The sequence below is a fragment of the Ciona intestinalis genome, unplaced genomic scaffold, assembly GCF_000224145.3.
Source record: "Ciona intestinalis unplaced genomic scaffold, KH HT001172.1, whole genome shotgun sequence".
Lineage (NCBI taxonomy): Eukaryota > Metazoa > Chordata > Ascidiacea > Phlebobranchia > Cionidae > Ciona > Ciona intestinalis.
The window spans coordinates 5,789-26,063 of NW_004191493.1; the positions used below are offsets into that span (position 1 = coordinate 5,789).

At 36.1% G+C, this 20,275-nt stretch overlaps 1 protein-coding gene across 2 annotated transcripts; it reads left to right on the forward strand.

Annotated features, from left to right (window-relative positions):
- The first annotated feature begins 4,175 nt into the window (after positions 1-4,175).
- On the forward strand, positions 4,176-16,643 carry LOC100179283 (glial fibrillary acidic protein-like). Of its 2 annotated transcripts, XM_009863706.3 has the most exons (12): positions 4,177-4,286; positions 4,673-4,756; positions 5,479-5,575; positions 6,197-6,395; positions 10,661-10,818; positions 12,002-12,158; positions 12,685-12,849; positions 13,240-13,365; positions 13,962-14,042; positions 14,278-14,417; positions 15,034-15,113; positions 16,166-16,643. In XM_009863706.3, the coding sequence occupies exons 1-12, from the start codon at positions 4,274-4,276 to the stop codon at positions 16,267-16,269; spliced, it is 1,404 nt and encodes a 467-aa protein (XP_009862008.1). In that variant the 5' UTR covers positions 4,177-4,273; the 3' UTR covers positions 16,270-16,643. The 2 variants fall into 2 exon arrangements, with proteins under 2 accessions (XP_002119114.1, XP_009862008.1); XM_002119078.5 differs by lacking the exon at positions 4,673-4,756 and having other exon boundaries at positions 4,176-4,286; positions 16,166-16,640.
- The last annotated feature ends 3,632 nt before the right edge of the window (positions 16,644-20,275 follow it).

Here is a 20,275-nt window from a genome sequence, read left to right on the forward strand (position 1 = left end):
ACTTCAACCATGTATTGTTAAGTAGGTGATCTTTGTTTTTGCCAATAACATAAAAACAAGAAACAAACAAAGAAATACCAGTGCTGACCTGCTTGCCTTTAAAAACGCTGGGTGTATAGAGTGTATATATATATTTTTATTTGTCCATTTTACACCGAGGCGAGCTACGTTGTAGTGTAAACGCCGCTTAAAAGAACAAACAAAGAAATATCTACGCTGACATACGATGAAAAACTCTTAGTGTAGATATTTCTTTATTTGTCTTTTTTACACTAAGGCGAGCTACGCGAAAGTGTGAACGACGATTAAAAGACCAAACAAAGAAATATCTATACGCTGAACTGTGCTGCTGAACAACGTTGGGTGTAGATATCTCTTATCATTTCCGATGAGTATTTGTTTTGTCTTTAACGTGGCTTGGACTTAACACAAAAACTTGTTACAAACTCCAATTCACATAATCAGTAACATATTAACCGTACATTGAATACGCCTTTAAAACATATACATTCTGCCGACGCAAAGTATACTTTAACGTATTGAACAAGCGCTTAAACTAACATGACCACATGAGCGTCTACCGGATTTGTTGGTTATTCGTTACAGCTGTTGGTTATTCAAAAGCAGTTTATTTAAAAAAAAACAGTAAGAGACTGACAAAAATTTCACAACCTTTATTTACTTTTTCGAATACAGTAGTAAAGTTCAGATTATTTAAAACAATGAAGAAAGTATTGGCGATGGAATGATTGTCGTTAAACGTGTGCTTTGGTTAAAAAGTGCGGAAAAGTGTCCCATAATAGCGTGGCTGGTAAATGTAAAGTGTAAGAATATAGTAGAGTGGGGGAAGATAGGATACTTTTTGTAAAACACCAAGGTAGAACACACTTTCTTCTTTCGTTTGGTAGTAAACAATGAACATTCAACGAATTATAAAACCGTATTTCCACGACTCCTATAGACCGTTGTTAACTATTTAAAAGACGATTAGAATAATTGGATATTATCTCCCCCACTATATACAAAATTCTATCGATTTGTGTTCAAATTTAGTAATAAACTTAGCTACCGTTTTCAAAGCGATCAATAGTATTTTTGATTAATTTAATAAAAACAAAAAAAGTGTTATTGAATGGAGAGTGTGCGTAAATTCTTGTATAGTTCTATGGGGTAAGATGAGACACCTGTTACACATAATATCCAAACATCCTGATCGTCATTTAAACAATTAACAACGCTCTATGGGTGTCATGAGGATACGGTTTTATAATTCTTTGGTTGTTTACTACCAAATGGGGCTAAAAATAGAATGAAAAGGTGTCCCATTTACCCCCACCCAATTATATTGGATAGGATATATTTATATTTCCTTCTTGTCCTATTTGGTAGAAAACAAAACGTATTTACAAAATTACATAACCGCATAGACCGGCAACTCTAAAATAGCGTTAGTAATCGTTTAAAACAATTGGTATAGCATCTGATAACGATAACCCATCTAACCCCACAGTATTATAAACGTTTAGACCTGATTTTATACGGGAAATACGTTGTAGTAAATATAGTTTGTATTTGAAAAAAGCAAAGATTTAACGTATCAAATTTTTACATAGTAGTTTTGTGTTACAAGTGGTAAACAGGTGTTTTCAAGTATCTTGCGCTTTCGAAGAATCGTGGACGTTTCGAAAAATTGCACAAAACGTTATTAGATCGCCGCGTTTTCTTGCATTAGCACAAATGGTTTTGTAGGTAATGTTACAATCACAACACGCCTAAAAGCCGGTGACTTTTTGTTGAACCAAAGTACTACATTGTGACGTCACTGAGGATACGTCTAGCGTTGCGGAAGGATAAAAACTTATAAAGTGTTTTCAAAATACTTGCGGGGCATCCTATTGTTACGTAAGAGTAAAATTCGTTTCCTGGTTTTGTAATGTAACAAACAAAAACTTAAAACCGCGGCGGTTTCACACACTGCAATAACTTCAGCATCTCGACTTTGGGCATTCAAGTGGCAACCATGGGTAAGTCACTTAAGTTTTCACCCACGAGGATATAAATGACCAAACCAACCAACAGTCATATTTGCTTATCCACACAATACAAAGCTTTAGCAACTCGACTGTGGGCATGGGAGTGGCAACAATACATAAGTTACCCAAGTTCCCACCCACGAGGATTTAAATGACCAAACCAACCAAAAGTCATGTTTGCTTATCCACACACTGTAACAGCTTCAGCAACTCGACTGTTGGTAAGGTTTTCGTTATTAAACTCATTTCGTTGTATATTATGCGCAAAACTTGGGCAGTTACCAATATCTTTGTTATATAAAAACACAATGGGGACTCGTTGGAAATCGTTCTCTGTTCCGCGTATTCGTGTTGTAAAAACAACATAACGTCGCAACAAGGACCGTAAATGATCTTATTTAACCTCGCATGGCGGGGCAACGACATTCGTTACAACACGGGTGTTCTGTTTCATAAACCTCAAGCCCGCTTAGAGTTACCGCTTAAGTAACTTTGTATGGGACAATATTTCAGTTTTATTTTTGTTTTTATGTGTGGCTGATAATTTAGACAACTCATAAGGGACCACTTGGTTGAAGCAATTGCCGTTAAGTGTTTTGTCCAAGGATACATATGCTCACTATGGTAGCAGCTATGACATCGTAGTTGCCTCTTCAAAGCTTATATTTCCAAGACGAACGCGTAATAACAAAACTCAATTCGGCGTGTGCACCGACGCGTAGACAAGAGCTCTTTAGGAAAGGCGGCGCAAACAATCCCGCCTATGACGTCATAATCCGCGGTCGGCGGGGATAGGTATTGGCTGAGAAAAAAAAAGGTTTATATTACAAAATTGGAGTTCTCGTACGGTGGGGTTAAAAAGCGGACACCGGCGTTAGTGCAGACAGATGGAGCCTTTAATTTGTTTTCGAGTTTGGATTTGACTAAAGCGAATGAGTTTGCGCAAATCGGGAAATAACTTGAACCTGTTAGGTGTAGCAACCACGCGAAGACGGGACACCTTTAGCAAGTAATATTCTAATGTCCTTACCGTGTTTTAAACAACCAACAATGGTCTACGGGAGTCGTAAGGATTCCGTTTTATAACTATTTTTAAGTTCTTTGTTGACTATCAAATGGAACGAGAAATTAGATTAAAAATGTGTCCCATCTTTCCCAACTCTACTATATATAAGTATGTTTTGTTTATTGTAAGCTCGTTTTAACAACGGTTGTTTCGTCGCTATATCCTGTCTTTTCGGTTCAAATATTTTTTGATCTTTGCTACCATAAAGAAAGTAAGTTAAGTTTTATTACTATAGCGTGTAAGAACGAAAGAAGCATCGATTTTGCAATTGCCTCTATTTTTTGTTTTGTTTTTTGAACCGAACTGTTTGAAATAAAAATCGTATCTTAAACATTTTCGTCTCGCTTGGTAGTAGGCCTATACATAGAATGTTTAAAAAATTATAAAACCGTATTCTCACGACTGACATAGACCATTGTTAATTGTTTATTTAAAACACGATCAGGATATTTAGATAATATGTGCGAAGTGTCTCATGTTCTGTATATAAACTTAATTCAATGAAGCATTTCCTATATTAGATAATTCTATATTAATCTTCTAACTTCTGCTCTTATGTGAACGCCGGTTACAAAAATCAAACCAATAAATAATGCTTCTTACCGCAATGTGAAAATAACTTTATTAGTTAATGTTCTTCGCTAAAACCATTGTGAAAAACATTTAAATCTTCGTTTGTGAGTTAAAGAAACTTAACTTTCTATAGTTTGGTAGAGGAAGACGGGACACCTTGAGAACATAATAACCATATATCCCAATTGTGATAGACAATAAAAACGGTCTATGAAGACGTTGGGATCCGGTTTTATATTTTTTTGAATATTCATTCTTTACCAAATGGGACGAGAAATAGAATAAAAAAGTGTCTCATCTTCCCCCAATCTACTACATATATATTGTTGCTGGGGGCATATTAAACTTTTTCCGGCGTTCGACGTACTAAACAAGTCGTCTTTATGTGATCATAATTTTCATTCACCCTGATAATCGTTACGTAAATAACCACCAGTGGAACTATTCACCTTTTGTAACGAATCAAAATCATTGTGAATTTAAAAGTATATGTCTGAATTTTAAGTTTAAAGCCTTAAAAAGTCTGTTGTTTTCAGAACGTTAGTTTATATTTAATATTACTTTCCCGCTACATACGTCAACTCCAGTTAAGAACGAAAACATGGATTCTTCCGGTGAGTTGCTGTGATTGATATGTATTTTACCTTATAACTGGAGGGTGATTGGTTCGAGGCTCACTGTGGTGGCTACGATTCAGTGTGTGCATCGTAGCTGGAAGCTCCCAGGTTCAAGGCTCACTGTAATGTCTACGAATCAGTGTGTGCCTCGTAACTGGAGGCTCCCAGGTTCAAGGCTCACTGTGGTGGCTGCGATCCAGTATGTGCCTCGTACCTTGTAGTATAATATGTAACGAAATAAGAATACCGCTATAGTAGCGACATAAGCATGACTGACTGTATATGCATGTATATACTAATCTAATACTCATGTACCCTAACAAAAGCAGTGGCAATTCATTAACGAACTTTCTAACTTAAAATAACCGCATGTTTGGCCTTAGGAGCTGTTACTGTCAGCAGAAGTTTTGAGCAAAAAACAACAATCGAAAAAAGTGGAAAATTTGAACGTACTGCTGACTTATCAGGTCTAAAAATCATATTTTTTTGAATTCCTAATGGTTTGGATCATAAGGTCCGACCTGACCTTAGATTTAGGCCAGAGTTGGTCCATTACCCTAAGATTGGTCCATTACCCTAATAACATTCTATTTTATAAGGGTGAGATCTTACATGCCATGGGATTTTTTTTTCAAGCCTGAATTAGCTCAAAAAAATCATGCTCGTGTTTATGTTATAACGATTGTTTAGTTTGTATTCAATCGTACTAATAAGTAGAATGCATGTACATGGGTGTCTTATATTCATTCTAGCTTGCACTTACTAAAACTAATAAATTGTAATGAAAGAGACAAGGGTTGCAATCATGCTTCACTTTTGCAAAGAAGTTGCTCAGCGCATGGATATTTATTTGTTTGATCGTTTAAGCGGCGTTAACACTACATCGTTTACGCTACGCTCGTCTCAATGTAAAAAGAACAAACACAAAAAATCTACACCCAGCGTTGTTCAGCGCAGGCCAGCGTAGATATTTCTTTGTTTAGTCTTTTAAGCGGCGTCTACACTGCAATGTAACTCGCCTCGGTGTAAAAAGAACAAACAAAAAATATCTACGCCCAGCGTTGTAAACGACTCTTTTAAAGTACGATCAAATAAACTTTTTTCGTGTTATGTTCAGAGGGCGTAAGAATTTATTTTTATTGCAAATGTTTTTTGTGAACATAATTTTATTCCTGTTATTTTCGTACAGATTACAGATACAGCGGCGGTGCCAAGGCAGGCACTTCGAGCTACCAACTACGCTATGGTGGGAACCGCTTTGTTGGCGCACGGAGAAGCTATGGGGGGTAAGTTAATTTCTATTCATGAGCATTTTAGTATTGTTGTTGTTTGAATTTGGAATTTTATTTTAAAACTGCATTTTCGGGATTTATGGTAGGTTGGGGGGAGATAGAACAACTTAAGCACATAATACTCAAATATCCATATTTTAAAAGAATACCAACGTTGTAAGGATGCGATTTAATAACTCTTTAATTGATGAGAAATAAGAATAAACAGGGGTCCAGTTTTTCCACAACCTACAATAGAGTAGGTTGGGGGAAGATGGGATACCAATATATTTTTCTATCATTTAGTAGAAAACAAAGAACTGTCACAGAAATATAACACCGTATTGGATATATGTGCTAAAGGTGACCCATTTTCTCCCACTCTAAAATAAAGCATACAAACAAGCATTTAGGAATTAGAAAATGCTGGAAGCTCTTTTTGTTGAAATAAATTTATTAATAAAAAAAATGAAATCCATTTAAATTCATTAATAAAAAATTAAATCCATTTCGTGTCTAAAAAGTGTGTTTTTTTTTTATAAAAACAAGCAAAGTACATAATTTTCCAGGTCTATTTTTAAATTTTATCGATTTCCGAAACGACATTCAAGTCTAAATTTTTTATGTTGCACGCAGTCGTTCTTCAGGAGTGATTGAAGCGCCAATTACTCGAGTAACCGTTAGTGATGGTTTGGAGCTTACTCCGTCACTGATGACGTCACGATCCGAAGAAAAAGCAGAGCTAGGTTCATTAAATGATCGTTTCGTTTCTTACATCGATAAAGTTCGGAGTCTCACTGCAGTAAACCGGACACTGGAAATTAAAATTAAACAGGTAACAGTTTAATTGACTGGGAGCATGAGGTGTATCTTACGATTCGACAGCGAGCATGAGGTGTATGAATACATCATTTTTTGTCTGGTGAATAAGAAGAAACCCATGTTATAACTCGACAATGAGCATGAGGTGTATGAATACACCATGTGTGTCTGGTGAATAAGAAGACACCCATGTTATAACTCGACAGTGAGCATGAGGTGTATGAATACACCATGTGTATCTGGTGTATAAGAAGACACCCATGTTATAACTGGACAGTGAGCATGAAGTGTATGAATACACCATGTGTATCTGGTGTATAAGAAGACACCCATGTTATAACTCGACAGTGAGCATGAAGTGTATGAATACACCATGTGTATCTGGTGTATAAGAAGACACCCATGTTATAACTGGACAGTGAGCATGAGGTGTATGAATACACCATGTGTGTCTGGTGTATAAGAAGACACCCATGTTATAACTCGACAGTGAGCATGAGGTGTATCAATACACCATGTGTGTCTGGTGTATAAAAAGCCACTCAAGCATGTTATAACGCGACAATATATGAACGCCATGTGTGTTTGTTGTTTTATAAAGCTTTCCCTTTCGAACTGAAATTATTAATCTAATCAGGAACGAAACAAAATCTTTTCTTTTTATTCGTTAAAATTATTTTCCATTCAACGTATTAAGTTCTATTTTAAGCCTGTATTGCGGTGGGACTGTATTGTTTACATAGTCTGTCGGTGTGTTACGTAAGACGACCGCCTCCGTATTTGGACAAAAGGCGTTACGCCGGTGCTCCTTTATTAGGAAGAGCAAATAACTTTAACGTTGGCAAAGTCGGTGTGTATTTGCTTGTCTTAATATTCCGTATAATATTCTGATTTCGTTGGTAAATTTTTAACAAATTTAACAAGGTTATTAAACTGCCCACTTTAATGGGAATTGATTGTAAATTACAGTTAAGAACATCGTAAATGTTTTCTTATGGATGTCCGTGTTGAAAACTGCCTTTGAAACTGATTTATAAGTAGCTGTAAACTGTAGTGGAACTAAACGTTTGAATATTAAAACTAGGGTCTCACAACAAACTTGGGCGACAAAAATTTAATTTATAATTGTATAAAAACACACGTGTAGAAAATATTTCAATTGTAAAAGGCGGATTAAGCACATGCTTTTACTCAAGTAGTTTTTACCCGTAGCTTGATTTTAATGAAATCTAATCGCGGTTATATTTAACTTAATCTTCGTTACTGTTTCCGAAAGATAAAAAGGTATAGTAGGATGGGGGAAGATGGGACATTTTGTCAGACGAGACTTTTTTTTATTTTCTTTTTACGGACCCCCATTTAATGATAATCAGAAAAATGAGGTGACAGAATTATTCGACAGTATTATCACGACGTTATAAAACGCCCGTCAAAGCTGATTATTGTTATTAAATATTAAAAAAAATATGTAAAATAGAAACAGTATACTTTGAACAGGTGAAAAAATGCGAAATAGTAAGGTGCTATTTTAATGCTCGCTAAATCATAGTAAAGCCAATGAATTTTTTGAGTTTGCGTGTGCGAACGATTAAACTAGTTTCAAAGCTTCGTAAAACAACCTTGAATATTTCGTGCAGTTTAATTTTGTCTCATAAAACTAGTTTTAGTTTTGTTAAAAAACACTTAGAAATGAGCATGAAGAAAATAAGCAAGGGTTAATATGACTTTATTTGAGATAAAAACAACAAACAAATTTCGACTTAACGTTATATATATGAAGCTTACATGGCAAAGAAACTAGCTCAGCCTGTTAAACTAGGTAGGTTAACTACAAGTTGCAGAATACTGCTAATGTAGATATATTTCAATTTACAGTCCCATCTTCCCCCACATTGTAGTTTCGTATGTTTTCATTGCCAAACTTTGAAAGATTTGCTTTTAATTTAGTAATTTATACCTCAGGGGGTTTTCAACTATAAGATACTGATATATAGTAAAAATATATTATTTTAAAGATATATTCGAAATTTGGTCCTTTGCACATAGTGATAATTTATGTGGCTTGTGCCAAAAACAGAGTAGTAATACCCAATTTGTAGCAAAAATAAAAACTTTATCAATAGTTATTATCAATTTTCCGTTATTACAAGTTCATATACATTTGTAGGATACCGTATTTATCCATTGATGTTCGAATATTAGTCATTGTCGTTCAAACAATACCAACTGTTATGCAATAATATAACGTATAGGAACATGTTAAAAACTATAGCAGTAGAGCAAGAAAAAGAATGTTTAGACCTAATTTCCAAAGCGTACAGTATTATTTCCTGTTATTTACGTATATTCCTATTTATAAATACACTTAATATTCAAAATCAACAACGATTTTAAACTGTCCCATCTTATCCTGTGTGTTTTAAAATTTGTAAAATTTCACCTGTTGTGCGGATCGCTAAGTAACTCCTCGTGTGTTTTATTATATTTTATTGATAAAGAAATGATAGTACTAATTCGTGGTATTACCCAAAAACCGTCATCTATTTTGATTTTGGAAATATTTGGCAATATGTGCTTAAGAGTCTCATCTTCCCCCATTGTACTATATGTCTATAAAATTTATATAAAAAAATAAATAAAAACAAATCTATATTTTATTCTCAGTTTAATTGATATAACTTGCATTGCTATAAATTTAACAAGAGATCACAGATCTAATGCATGAGCACGGTATAAACTAATTAGCATAGTATTAATTAACCCTATTACTACAATGGTCGACTGAGATCGATCAAAAACAAATCAAAAGTAACCAACAAAGCGGGTTTCAGTTGCCATTGGTGACTGTGGAGCAGTGGATAGAATGCATTTATTCATGTATTATTGTATTATAACTCATTAAAACTAAAAGAGCGAATAAACGAAAGACGCGGTCTTTATTCCGTAAATAACGATAGGAAAAAGGCACTCGTCTACGCTTCGGTGCACACACGCTAATTGTGCGGTTTTAAATCTGAAAATTTAGTCTAACAATTATAAATATATGATTTGATTTCAGTCAAGAGATTAAAGAATAAATGCTAGAATTGAGAATTGATATAAGTGCGGAAAAATTCGCCCTAAAAACAACAACAACAACAACAACGCCAAGAACAACTGTTCGACAAAAAAGAATATATAAGACCACTACCGTGCTCAAAAACCGTTGGAAAAAATTACAGCTTCGTCTAGACTTTGAACTGTGGAAAACTGCATTTTATCACGTTGTCCAATTATTTTCATTGCTGCTCCCAAGCCAGTGGTTTACTACCAAGAAGCAGAATAATCCGCCGAGATGTTTGTGTAACTTGCTTTATCCTCTCGGGGCGGGAAAACCACAGTCGTTATAACACGGAAACACAAATGTTCTGTTTTATACACATCGTGCCTGTTTACGGACTACCACGTATATATAACTTACTTATACTTATACAGTCGTTATAACACAGGTGTTATATTTCAGTCACCTTGTGCAAGTTTCCACATAAGTAACTTTCTTTATCCGGCGGGAAAACGATAGTCGGTAAAACACCGAACCACGGGTGTTCTGTTTCATACAACTCATGCTCGCTTACGAGCTACCACGTATGTAACTTGTTTAACCTTCGCGTAGGGGAATACGGCAGTTGTAGCGGGTGTTCTGTTTTATATACCTCTAGCCTGCTTACAAGCTACCACGTATGTGACGTGTGAGTCGTCGCGTAGCGAGAAAACGAATTCGTGCCTGGTTGAATTACTGTGTATGTGACTCACTATTTGACTGATTTACCGTGTTTTCTGTCGCATACAAGTTCGTGGTAAAGGTTAACTATTGGTCACGTTTGTCAATATTTGCATTTGCTTGTTTTTGACTTTCGCCGATTAATTATGTCTGTCGGGACATCTGGCCTGTCGGTGTCTATTTGAACTACTTTCTTGGCAACCACTTCCATGCTCTTAGCCGAGTTGCTAAAGCTATTGCAGTGTGTGGATAAGCAGATATGACTTTTGATTGGTTTGGTCATTTATATCCCTATGGATGGGAACCTGAGAGACTTATTCATGGTTGTCACTCCCATGCCCACATCAGTCGTGTTGCTGAAGCTATTGCAGTGCGTGAATAAGCAGGCATAACTTTTATTTGGTTTGGTCATTTATATCCTCGTTAGTAGAATCTTGAGTGACTTATCCATGGTAACCATTCCTATGCCCACAATCGATAATCCCAATAAACTAATTGTAACAATGTTTTTTTGTCAGCTTGAAGCAAACAGAGTTGTCCCGAGTAGATCCGGTCAACTATACGAAGCCCAACTACATAAACTACAGCGGGAGTTGGAAAAGGCCGTCGTAGAAAAAACAAGAATCGAAATTGAGCTCGAAAATTGTTACAGGGAATTGGACGCAATCAGACTTAAGTAATTATATTCATTTATTAACGTCCGGCGTCGTGGCAAATTGTGTAGCGGTCAATCTCAACCCAGTAGTCTTGTTATAACACAGGTTTTCATACACCTCCTGCCAGCTTACTAGTTACCATGTATGTTACTTTGTGGGTGATGGTTTAATTATACGCCCACAATGAGCGTTTTTTTCGGTGTAATCAATAATAAAAGATAATGTATTTACAAAGCTGTAACTCATAAGTAAGCACGAGGTGTATAAAGCAGAACACCCGTGTTGTAACGACTATTGTTGCCCCCCCCCACCCCCCCTCCCCACGTGAGAATAAAAAATATAAATGGATCACATAACGATAAACCTCACCAGTTAAATTTCAACTCCTTAAAACCAGGAACCTACATTTATAAAACGTAATAATACGACACTCGTAGTATAACTATCGCTTACACAATCACACGAGGATAAATAAGTCATCATTACTTTGATTGAGACTTATACGTGGGAAAAAAATCAATATTTTTTGCAAACTCTGTATTATGTTTTCCACTAAAAAATAAAAAATATATATTTTGCAAAGAAGAGTTAAAATAATTTGTAAAATTATAAATGTATACTACTTTATTTAAAAAAATGTTAATATTTTTTAAACTTATTGTTAACCTCACGCTATCCATAGTTTAATTCAGTTTCAAATACAAACTGATGCATCTGATTCTATATAACTGATATTTATAAATGGTATGATTGCTTCGAATAGCTAAAACTTCTGCTAATAAATACTTTTTTCTCGATTTTATTTTTTATTACATAAGTGTATCCATGCCTGGTATCACAGTGGGTATTTTGCTTCTAAATAGGAGAATACGAGTTGCTGCTATCGTGGATATATGTTTCCTTGTGCAAGACACTTAGGGTAATTTCTTCAACCCGGTGGTCATTATAAAGTTTTCAAAATTGTCAGCAACACAGAAAAAATATCACGCACAAAGTTACATACATGGTGACTTTTAATCGGGCACGAGATGGACAGAACATACATGTCATAACGATTGCCGTTGTCCCGTCATGCGAACATAAATTATTTGTAGTCATTCATTTATTTATTATACAGTTACATTCACACACTCCAACTGGTATATTCATACAGTTGCATTCAGTCAATTATTCATTCAGTTACATTCATTCTTTAAACTTTAGATTGGAACGAGAAGAAGAAGATCGAAAATTCGCGGAGGAAGAATCGGCATCACTGCGCAAGGATGTAGATCAGGCAACACTGGCAAGAACTGAGTTGGAAACGAAGGTGGAATCACTGCAAGAGGAACTGGACCTAGTGCGAAGATCAACGGATGAGGTCGGTGCAATGTGTGGTGTATGCGCGTCATGTGCATTTTGTGCTGTATGTTCTTTCTGTGCTTTCTGTGCATTTTGTACTGTGTTAAGATGAGGTCTTGTGCCATGTGTCCAATTTGCGTGGTGTGGTTTTTGTGCGTCATGTGCATTTTGTGCTGTGTGTAGATAGAGATTAGTGCCATGTGTAGAACTTAGTTATGTGCTTTCTGTGCGTTTTGTGCATCTGTGTAGTTTCATACATTTATATTCTGCACCTTTCAAAAGCTGTATTTAATTTTCCCGATTAAATATGTTTTAAGATTATACGCATTAAAGAAGCATTACGCCTAATCTATATAGAGTGCCTATATATATGCGTATAGCATAAAACAGGCTATAGTACGCAGCGTATGCTTATGAAGTTTTAAAACCTGAAACGACATCGTTAAAGTATTTTAAAGTATTAGCAATTCCGTGACAAAAATTTGTAATAAAAAAATATTTTGTGGGCATTTTTTAACCTATTATGACGTCATTTTGTCTACCAGGACATCCGAGTTTTAACCGAGCAGCTCTCTAGCACCACCGTGTATTCGGAAAATGTTGACGAACCGACAACTGATCTTTCGGAATCTTTGAAGGACGTCCGTGCAGCTTATGAACGTCTTACACAGAAGAATAAGATCGAAATAGAGGGATATTATAAAACTAAGGTACAAGAATTTGAATAATGAGTGTAATATTTTGTCCTCGCGTGACGGGCAATGACAGTCGTTATAACATAGTTGTTTTGTTTCATACCCTTCGTGGGAGCTTACGAGTTACGACGGATGTGATTTATTTATTCTATTTCAAAACGATTTCTAAGTAATGTTTACACATGTACCCTTACCTACATACATACTCAAAACGAAACCGTGGCCGATTGTACTTGGCATAAAAATTCTGTTTTAAGTTAGTTTTGGTATATAAAGACATGGCTGGAGCCATGGTAATACTTTGTCGTTTCGCTTTTCTGGTTTTACTTCGATTTTCGTAATTTTTAGCTTGTTTTTGTTGTTACAAAATTGCGATTTAAAAAAGGATTATTATTTTTGTTTAAGATTTCTGATTTGCAAAATCAACTAAAAGAAGAAGCTGGAACAAACAAATCTTCTAAAACAGAGGTTCTTGAATTGAGGCGACAACTGCAGAGCGTCACAAATGAGTTAGAGTCAACAGCAAATAATGTAAGTATAGACTGCTGTATATGAGAAGAAGACACCAATGTTAATTACATGACAGTGAGCATGTGGTGTATGAATACACTATGTGTGTCTGATGTATAAGAAGACACCCATGTTATAACTCGACAGTGAGCATGTGGTCTATGAATACACTATGTGTGTCTGATGTATAAGAAGACACCCATGTTATAACTCGACAGTGAGCATAAGGTGTATGAATACACCATGTGTGTCTGATGTATAAGAAGACACCCATGTTATAACTCGACAGTGAGCATGAGGTGTATGAATACACTATGTGTGTCTGATGTATAAGAAGACACCCATGTTATAACTCGACAGTGAGCATGTGGTGTATGAATACACCATGTGTGTCTGATGTATAAGAAGACACCCATGTTATAACTCGGCAGTGAGCATAAGGTGTATGAATACACCATGTGTGTCTGATGTATAAGAAGACACCCATGTTATAACTCGACAGTGAGCATGTGGTGTATGAATACACCATGTGTGTCTGATGTATAAGAAGACACCCATGTTATACCTCGGCAGTGAAAATGAGGTGTACAAATGATTAAAAAGGTCCTTAATTACAGAACTCTGCCATCGAGACTCAATTACAAGAGCTGGATATTCGTTACCACAACGAGGTCGCCGGATATCAACAAAAGCTCATGGTGAATATAACATTCGATGTTGTTTAAATTACAAACTTATCTGTAACAAAAATAATAAAAAAATGTAAAGTTTTTGGACATTTTAGTATTTTTTATTATGTTTTCACAAAATTAGAAATTTAGATATTAAACTATGATGAAATCATCTTTTACCGATGCGCTTCTGTGACGTCATAAAACACTTTGACATCATAAAACACTATGACGTCATAAAACATGTGACGTCATATTACAGGACATGGAAGCAGAATTGTCATTGACACGTGATCGCGTGGCGAGACAACTGGTCGATTACAATGAGTTGCTGAATATAAAACTTTCGCTAGATTTCGAAATCAAAACTTACAGGAAACTTTTGGAAGGCGAGGAGAATAGGTTGGTGTTTGAAACATTAAATCATTTGGTAAATTCTGCGGGGAAACGACAGCCGTTATAACAAGGGTGTTTTGATTCATACACCTTGTGCCCGCTTACATATTGATAGTTTGGAAGACCTATTTTTGACCACTGGGTTAAAGCAATTACCGTTAAGTGAATAAATATAACTTATTTACCTTCGCGTGGCGGGGTAAGGACAGTCCTTATAACACGGATGTTCTGTTTTATACACCCCTTGCCTTATTATGAGTTACCACGTATGTAACTTATTTATCCTAGCATGGCGGGGCGACAGTTGTTATAACACAGGTGTTCTGTTTCAGACACCCTGTACCAGCTTATTTAATGTATTAAATGCTGTTTGATATATTTGGCAGTATTACAGTTTATTTTAGTAACCAATGAAATACTTTAAATTTGGCGTAAACTAAAAGTCGCACCATTAGGACTTGAACCTTAAACCAATTACTTAAATTGCTTAGTTCTCAGAGACCAATTGGTGGAAACAATTGCAGTTAGTTAAATGTTTTTTTCAAAAAAATAGACGCCCGATCGTGGCTTCATCAAGCCTCGAATCCGTGTAAGGCCAACATAACGTTATTTTATTTTTCAGAATCAACGTCAGTTCGTCGTCCGTGAACTACAACGGTGAATTATCTACTGAAGGTGACGTCATCAGCAAGGTGGTCACCGGTAAGTCACGTCGTCGTTACGTCATGAATGCGCGCTACTACACGCTGCTGCCGAATGACGTAGTAGCCGGGGATGCCCCCGATGTAGACGCAAGCTGTGACGTAGATGACGAGCTGGTCGAGATGCTCGATGACGTCATCAACGATGTGACGTCGCAGAATGATGACGCCATCAGTGATGTGTCGTCGAGATATGATGACATCATCGACGATATGACGTCACTCGATGATGACGTCATCGGCGATATGACGTCTCGAACTGAGATATGGAGCGTTGAAGCGGCGGAGAGCGATCCGCTTGTTGGTGACGTGGAGTCTTTGGAAACAGGAAATGACGTATTTCCCTAAAACGGATATGACGTAGACTGAGGGTGACGCGCTGCTGACGTAGTTGGTTTTAATTTAATTCAGTTGATTTAAAAAACGAATTTGCACAAATCAATAGTTTTAGTATTGTTTATATTAGTGATGATTTTTATATCCGCTAGACGTCGCTGCTAAGCCATTTTCAAGGTGCCTTATATGAATAATTAGCTATACTAGCCATTGCATGCGTTTGTTTTGTATATAGTGGGGTAAGATGAACCATGATTTCATTATGTTTTCTTCTAGGCAAACAAAACATGTTTACAGAATTATATATCCGTATACGCAGGACTCATTGTTAATTTTCAAACACGATGAGGAAATATGGGAAATTATATGCTGATGGTGTACCATCTTACCCCATGGTAGAATGTATTAGTTACGTACTCATTCTTATGTTACCCTCCATAAATTAAACATTAGGTAGATAGGTATATATTAATATCTATACAACGGCATTTTCCATAGTTCTGAAGCATTAGTTTTAATTACGATATTGTTAAACGTACAAATTGCACTTTTCGCCGTGCAAAATCGGCTTTCGTCATATTTTACGAATTTGTAGACGGACATGATCATATTACACTGTAATGTTGCGCATTTTAACGAGCATTTGCAAAGCTCTTAAGTGTGTGATTGTAAAATTATAATAAAATTTAACAAAACCAAAATTTTGTGTTTTTTCAGTGGAGGAGCGAAAAGTTGTGATTCGGAAAGAGAGTGAAAACGACGAAAAGAACTCTTCCAGCAGCTCGTCGTCGTCTTCATCGGAGTCGGAGAGTGAGATCTAATGACGTCACGAGGGGTGACGACATAGGGTGAACCTGTACTGCACAAAAATTCAACCTAAATTTGTTAAAAAATTGCCAGTAAATCATTTTCAGATTAAAAATTTCTGGCATCAACAGCATATTTGTAAAAAAATGTATTGTTTTGAAAAGCATGGTAAATTTGTATAGATTTTGTAAAATTGGTTAAACGAATTCGGGAAAATCTGTTGTTTCGCTTCGCGCTTAGTGTTTTCGCTTAATTTGTAATTTAACCGCAAACCATGGCAGAATATTAGCTTACTGCAATTTAAGGCTTTGCCGCATACGATGTATAACCATTATCGCTATTAACTAAAATCAATGTAACCTTTGAAAAAAGAAAAATATTGTGATTTTCTGTTGATGTGTGTTTTAAAATTGCAAAGTGTGTTTAATTATGAAGTGTAGTAGAGGTGAGGTATAATATGGGACACATTTTTATTTTTCCTTTTCTCGTCCCATTTGGTAGCAAACTAAGAATATTTACAGAATTGTATCTCGAGAGTATAAAGGGACTTTGTTAATAGTAAAAACACGATCAGAAAGTAAGGGATATTATGAACTAACGTTATCCGTCTTACCCTACCGTTGTGTATGCTTAAATTGCATAGACATTTAGTGTCAAATTACGTTTTAAAAATGTGATTTCTTTGTGCAGTAGAAATTCATAATATTTATGAATGCAGACTGTGCTGTGGTCTGGACAGTATGAATAATTAATGCAAACGAATTTATTTTTATAAGTATATTGGCACCGGCGAAAAATTTGATTTACCACGAAATAAAATGTAATTGTTTTGCGAAATAGAAAACCTAAGAATATAAAATGTAGTGTATAGCAGTTAAATTTTAGTTTAGAAGTTTTTCCTTTTTATGTCGAATATAAGGTATATGCGGCATTGCCATTTATGTTTTGAAAATGTTTAGTTTTGGATCGAAGTTACAAGTTGGCGAATTTTATAAAGAGTGATACTAAGTAAAAAAGAAAGCCACACATTTTACTATAGTAGGGTGGGGGAGATAGGGCACTTTTTCCTTTTCCATTTGCTTGTGATATTTGGTCTTAAAGAAAGAACGTTTACAGAATTACCCGTATAATCCTCACGGCTCCCCTGGACCGTTAATTGTAAATTGTAAAACGCAAGCAAAATATTTAGCCATTATGTGCTAAAGGTGCCCTGTCTTCCTCCAATTTTTAAAATTGTCGCCTTTGGACCAGCGCACATAATTTCCGAGGCTTGATGTTGCTACCATTGTGGGCGTGTGTTTTTTGCAAAGTACTTAACGGTATTTGTTTAAACCAGTGGACAAAAATGCTAGCTATTCACAAATTTTAATACCAACGATGTTAATATTAACTTTTATTTGTCTCTTCGATTACGGTAGCAAAGATTTAGAAATATCTTCAACGAAAAGACAGGATATACCGACAAAAAAAAACATTTGTTAAAATACGCTGACAGTTAAAAACATATAGTGGTGTGGGGGGAGATGGGACACCTTTAGTACCTAATATCCAAACATCCTGATCGTGTTTTAAACAGATAACAACGGTCTATGGGAGTCGTGAGGATACGGTTTTATAATTCTTTAAATGCTTTTTGTTTACTACCATGCGGGACGAGAAAATAGTATAAAAAAGGTGTCCCATCTTTCCCCATCCTACTATTTAAGAAAATAAGCGTGGTCGCTACAACTCGCGGACAAACAAGCCATTTATTTTATTTTAATTTGTTAAACTTTTAATAAAAACAAAAGTGTGCGTAAAGACATGGCCCACGTACGTTATACATGTGTAAAAAATATCCGTGTTGTAGCCCAACTTCTGACGTTGCCCCGCCATCATAAAGTGACTTTTTACCCGCGCAGAATATTGGCCCGGACACATACCGCATGCCAGGCTGATTTAATTTCATAGCAGTCCGTAGAACTGCGGGCGTAATAGCATTGTGCAATTACGTTTCATGGCCGCCTAAACTGTGAAATATTAATTCAGAGCGCTAATGCAGCGTAAAGGCATTATGTACCTATCTAATGTTAACCGCCCGAAAACATTGTCGTTTATTCTTCGCACGTTTTTGTTGGGTGTGATTTATATTCCGCCAACTAAACTAATTTTTTCGGAACAAGATTTGGAATTTATAAAATTTGATTTTTTGCTTTCATTGTTGATGTAATTAATCGTTAACGTTGTGAATGCTATAATGTCACCTTCGTGGAACAGCCACCGGCGAATCTGCTAGATGTTTGCGAGGACAAGTGGTACCACAAAATTTTGGCCAACATTAATATCAAGAAGATGATACTACCTCGTATCAAATAGTTTTCCACTATTTTGCCTTTTGTTTTTCGCTTTTGGTTGTTTTTCGCTTTTGGTCGCGTTTTACTTTCCATCTTGTCTATTTTACTTGCCGTTTCGCCTTATTACTTTATCCGACGCACGCTCCTTCGTTATCTCGCTTCCTTGTCGTTATCTCGCTTTACACCCAGCTTCATTATCTCGCTTTACACCCAGCTTACACCTTTCTGCTTTCCTCTGTTTGTCCAGCGTGCCTCTCCCGTTCTGTTGTTTTTATTGTTCGTAGATGCAGGTGTTTGTGTTCCTTGGTTTTCTCTATTCCATTACTTTGATATATTTTTATACGCTTCTTTTGCAGAGACTGACGATGCCCTTTAGGCGAAATATATTTCTCTTTTACTACTAGTGGTTGGACTTGATTTTTGTTGGTTACGTTTTCGTAGCACCAGATCATTATACTGCATTTCACTATACTAGAATCGTTCAACTATATGTACATCAGATCAGGGTCAGATTCGCGGAATTTATTACAAGTCATTAACGTTGTGAATGCATTATAACTATTTTAAGAAGCTTTTATCCCATTGTCTGCTTATCCACACACTGCAATTGCTTCAGCAACTCGACTGTGAGCATGGGCCCACTCCGGAGTGGCAACCATGGATAAGTCACTCAAGTTCCCACCCACGAGGATATAAATGACCAAACCAACCAAAAGTCATGTCTGCTTATCCACACACTACAATAGCTTCAGCAACTCAACTGTGGGCATGGGAATGGCAACCATGGATAAGTCACCCAAGTTCTCACCCACGAGGATATAAATGACCAGACCATCCAAAAGTCCATCAATAAAAAGGATAAAATTAGTTTCTAAAAACTTTCCCATTAACTTTAATTATTCAATTCCTTTTAATAAACGTAATCGATGACCTTCGGTTTATCATTTAAAATCATGGGAATGGATAAGAAAATAAATTAACTTTTTAAATTAGTATGAATCCCGGTTAAAATCTTTTTAATTACACAACAGTGAGCATGAGGTGTATAAACACACCATTTGTGTCTGGTGTATAAGAAGACACCCATGTTATAACTTGACAGTGAGCATGAGGTGTATGAAAACACCACGTGTGTCTGGTGTATAGGAAGACACCCATGTTATAACTCGACAACGAGCATGAGGTGTATGAAAACACCACGTGTGTCTGGTGTATAAGAAGACACTCATGTTATAACTCGACAGTGAGCATGAGGTGTACGAATACACCATGTGTGTCTGGTGTATAGGAAGACACCCATGTTATAACTCGACAATGAGCATGAGGTGTATGAATACACCATGTGTGTCTGGTGTATAAGAAGACACCCATGTTATAACTCGACAGTGAGCATGAGGTGTATGAATACACCATGTGTGTCTGGTGTATAAGAAGACACCCATGTTATAACTCGATAACGAGCAGGATATGTAAAAACACCATGTGTGCATGGTATATATATAAATCATATTAACTTAACGAGCATCTGTAACCGTCATCCATTATTTGCATTAAATTCATTCTGAACGTCATTGCTGATAACAATTGGAAAGCTATCATTTGTCATTGCGTTAGTAAACAAGAATGATTCAATCACATTTCACGATATTTTTATGATGTCTATTCAAGGACACTCGAGTATCTTATG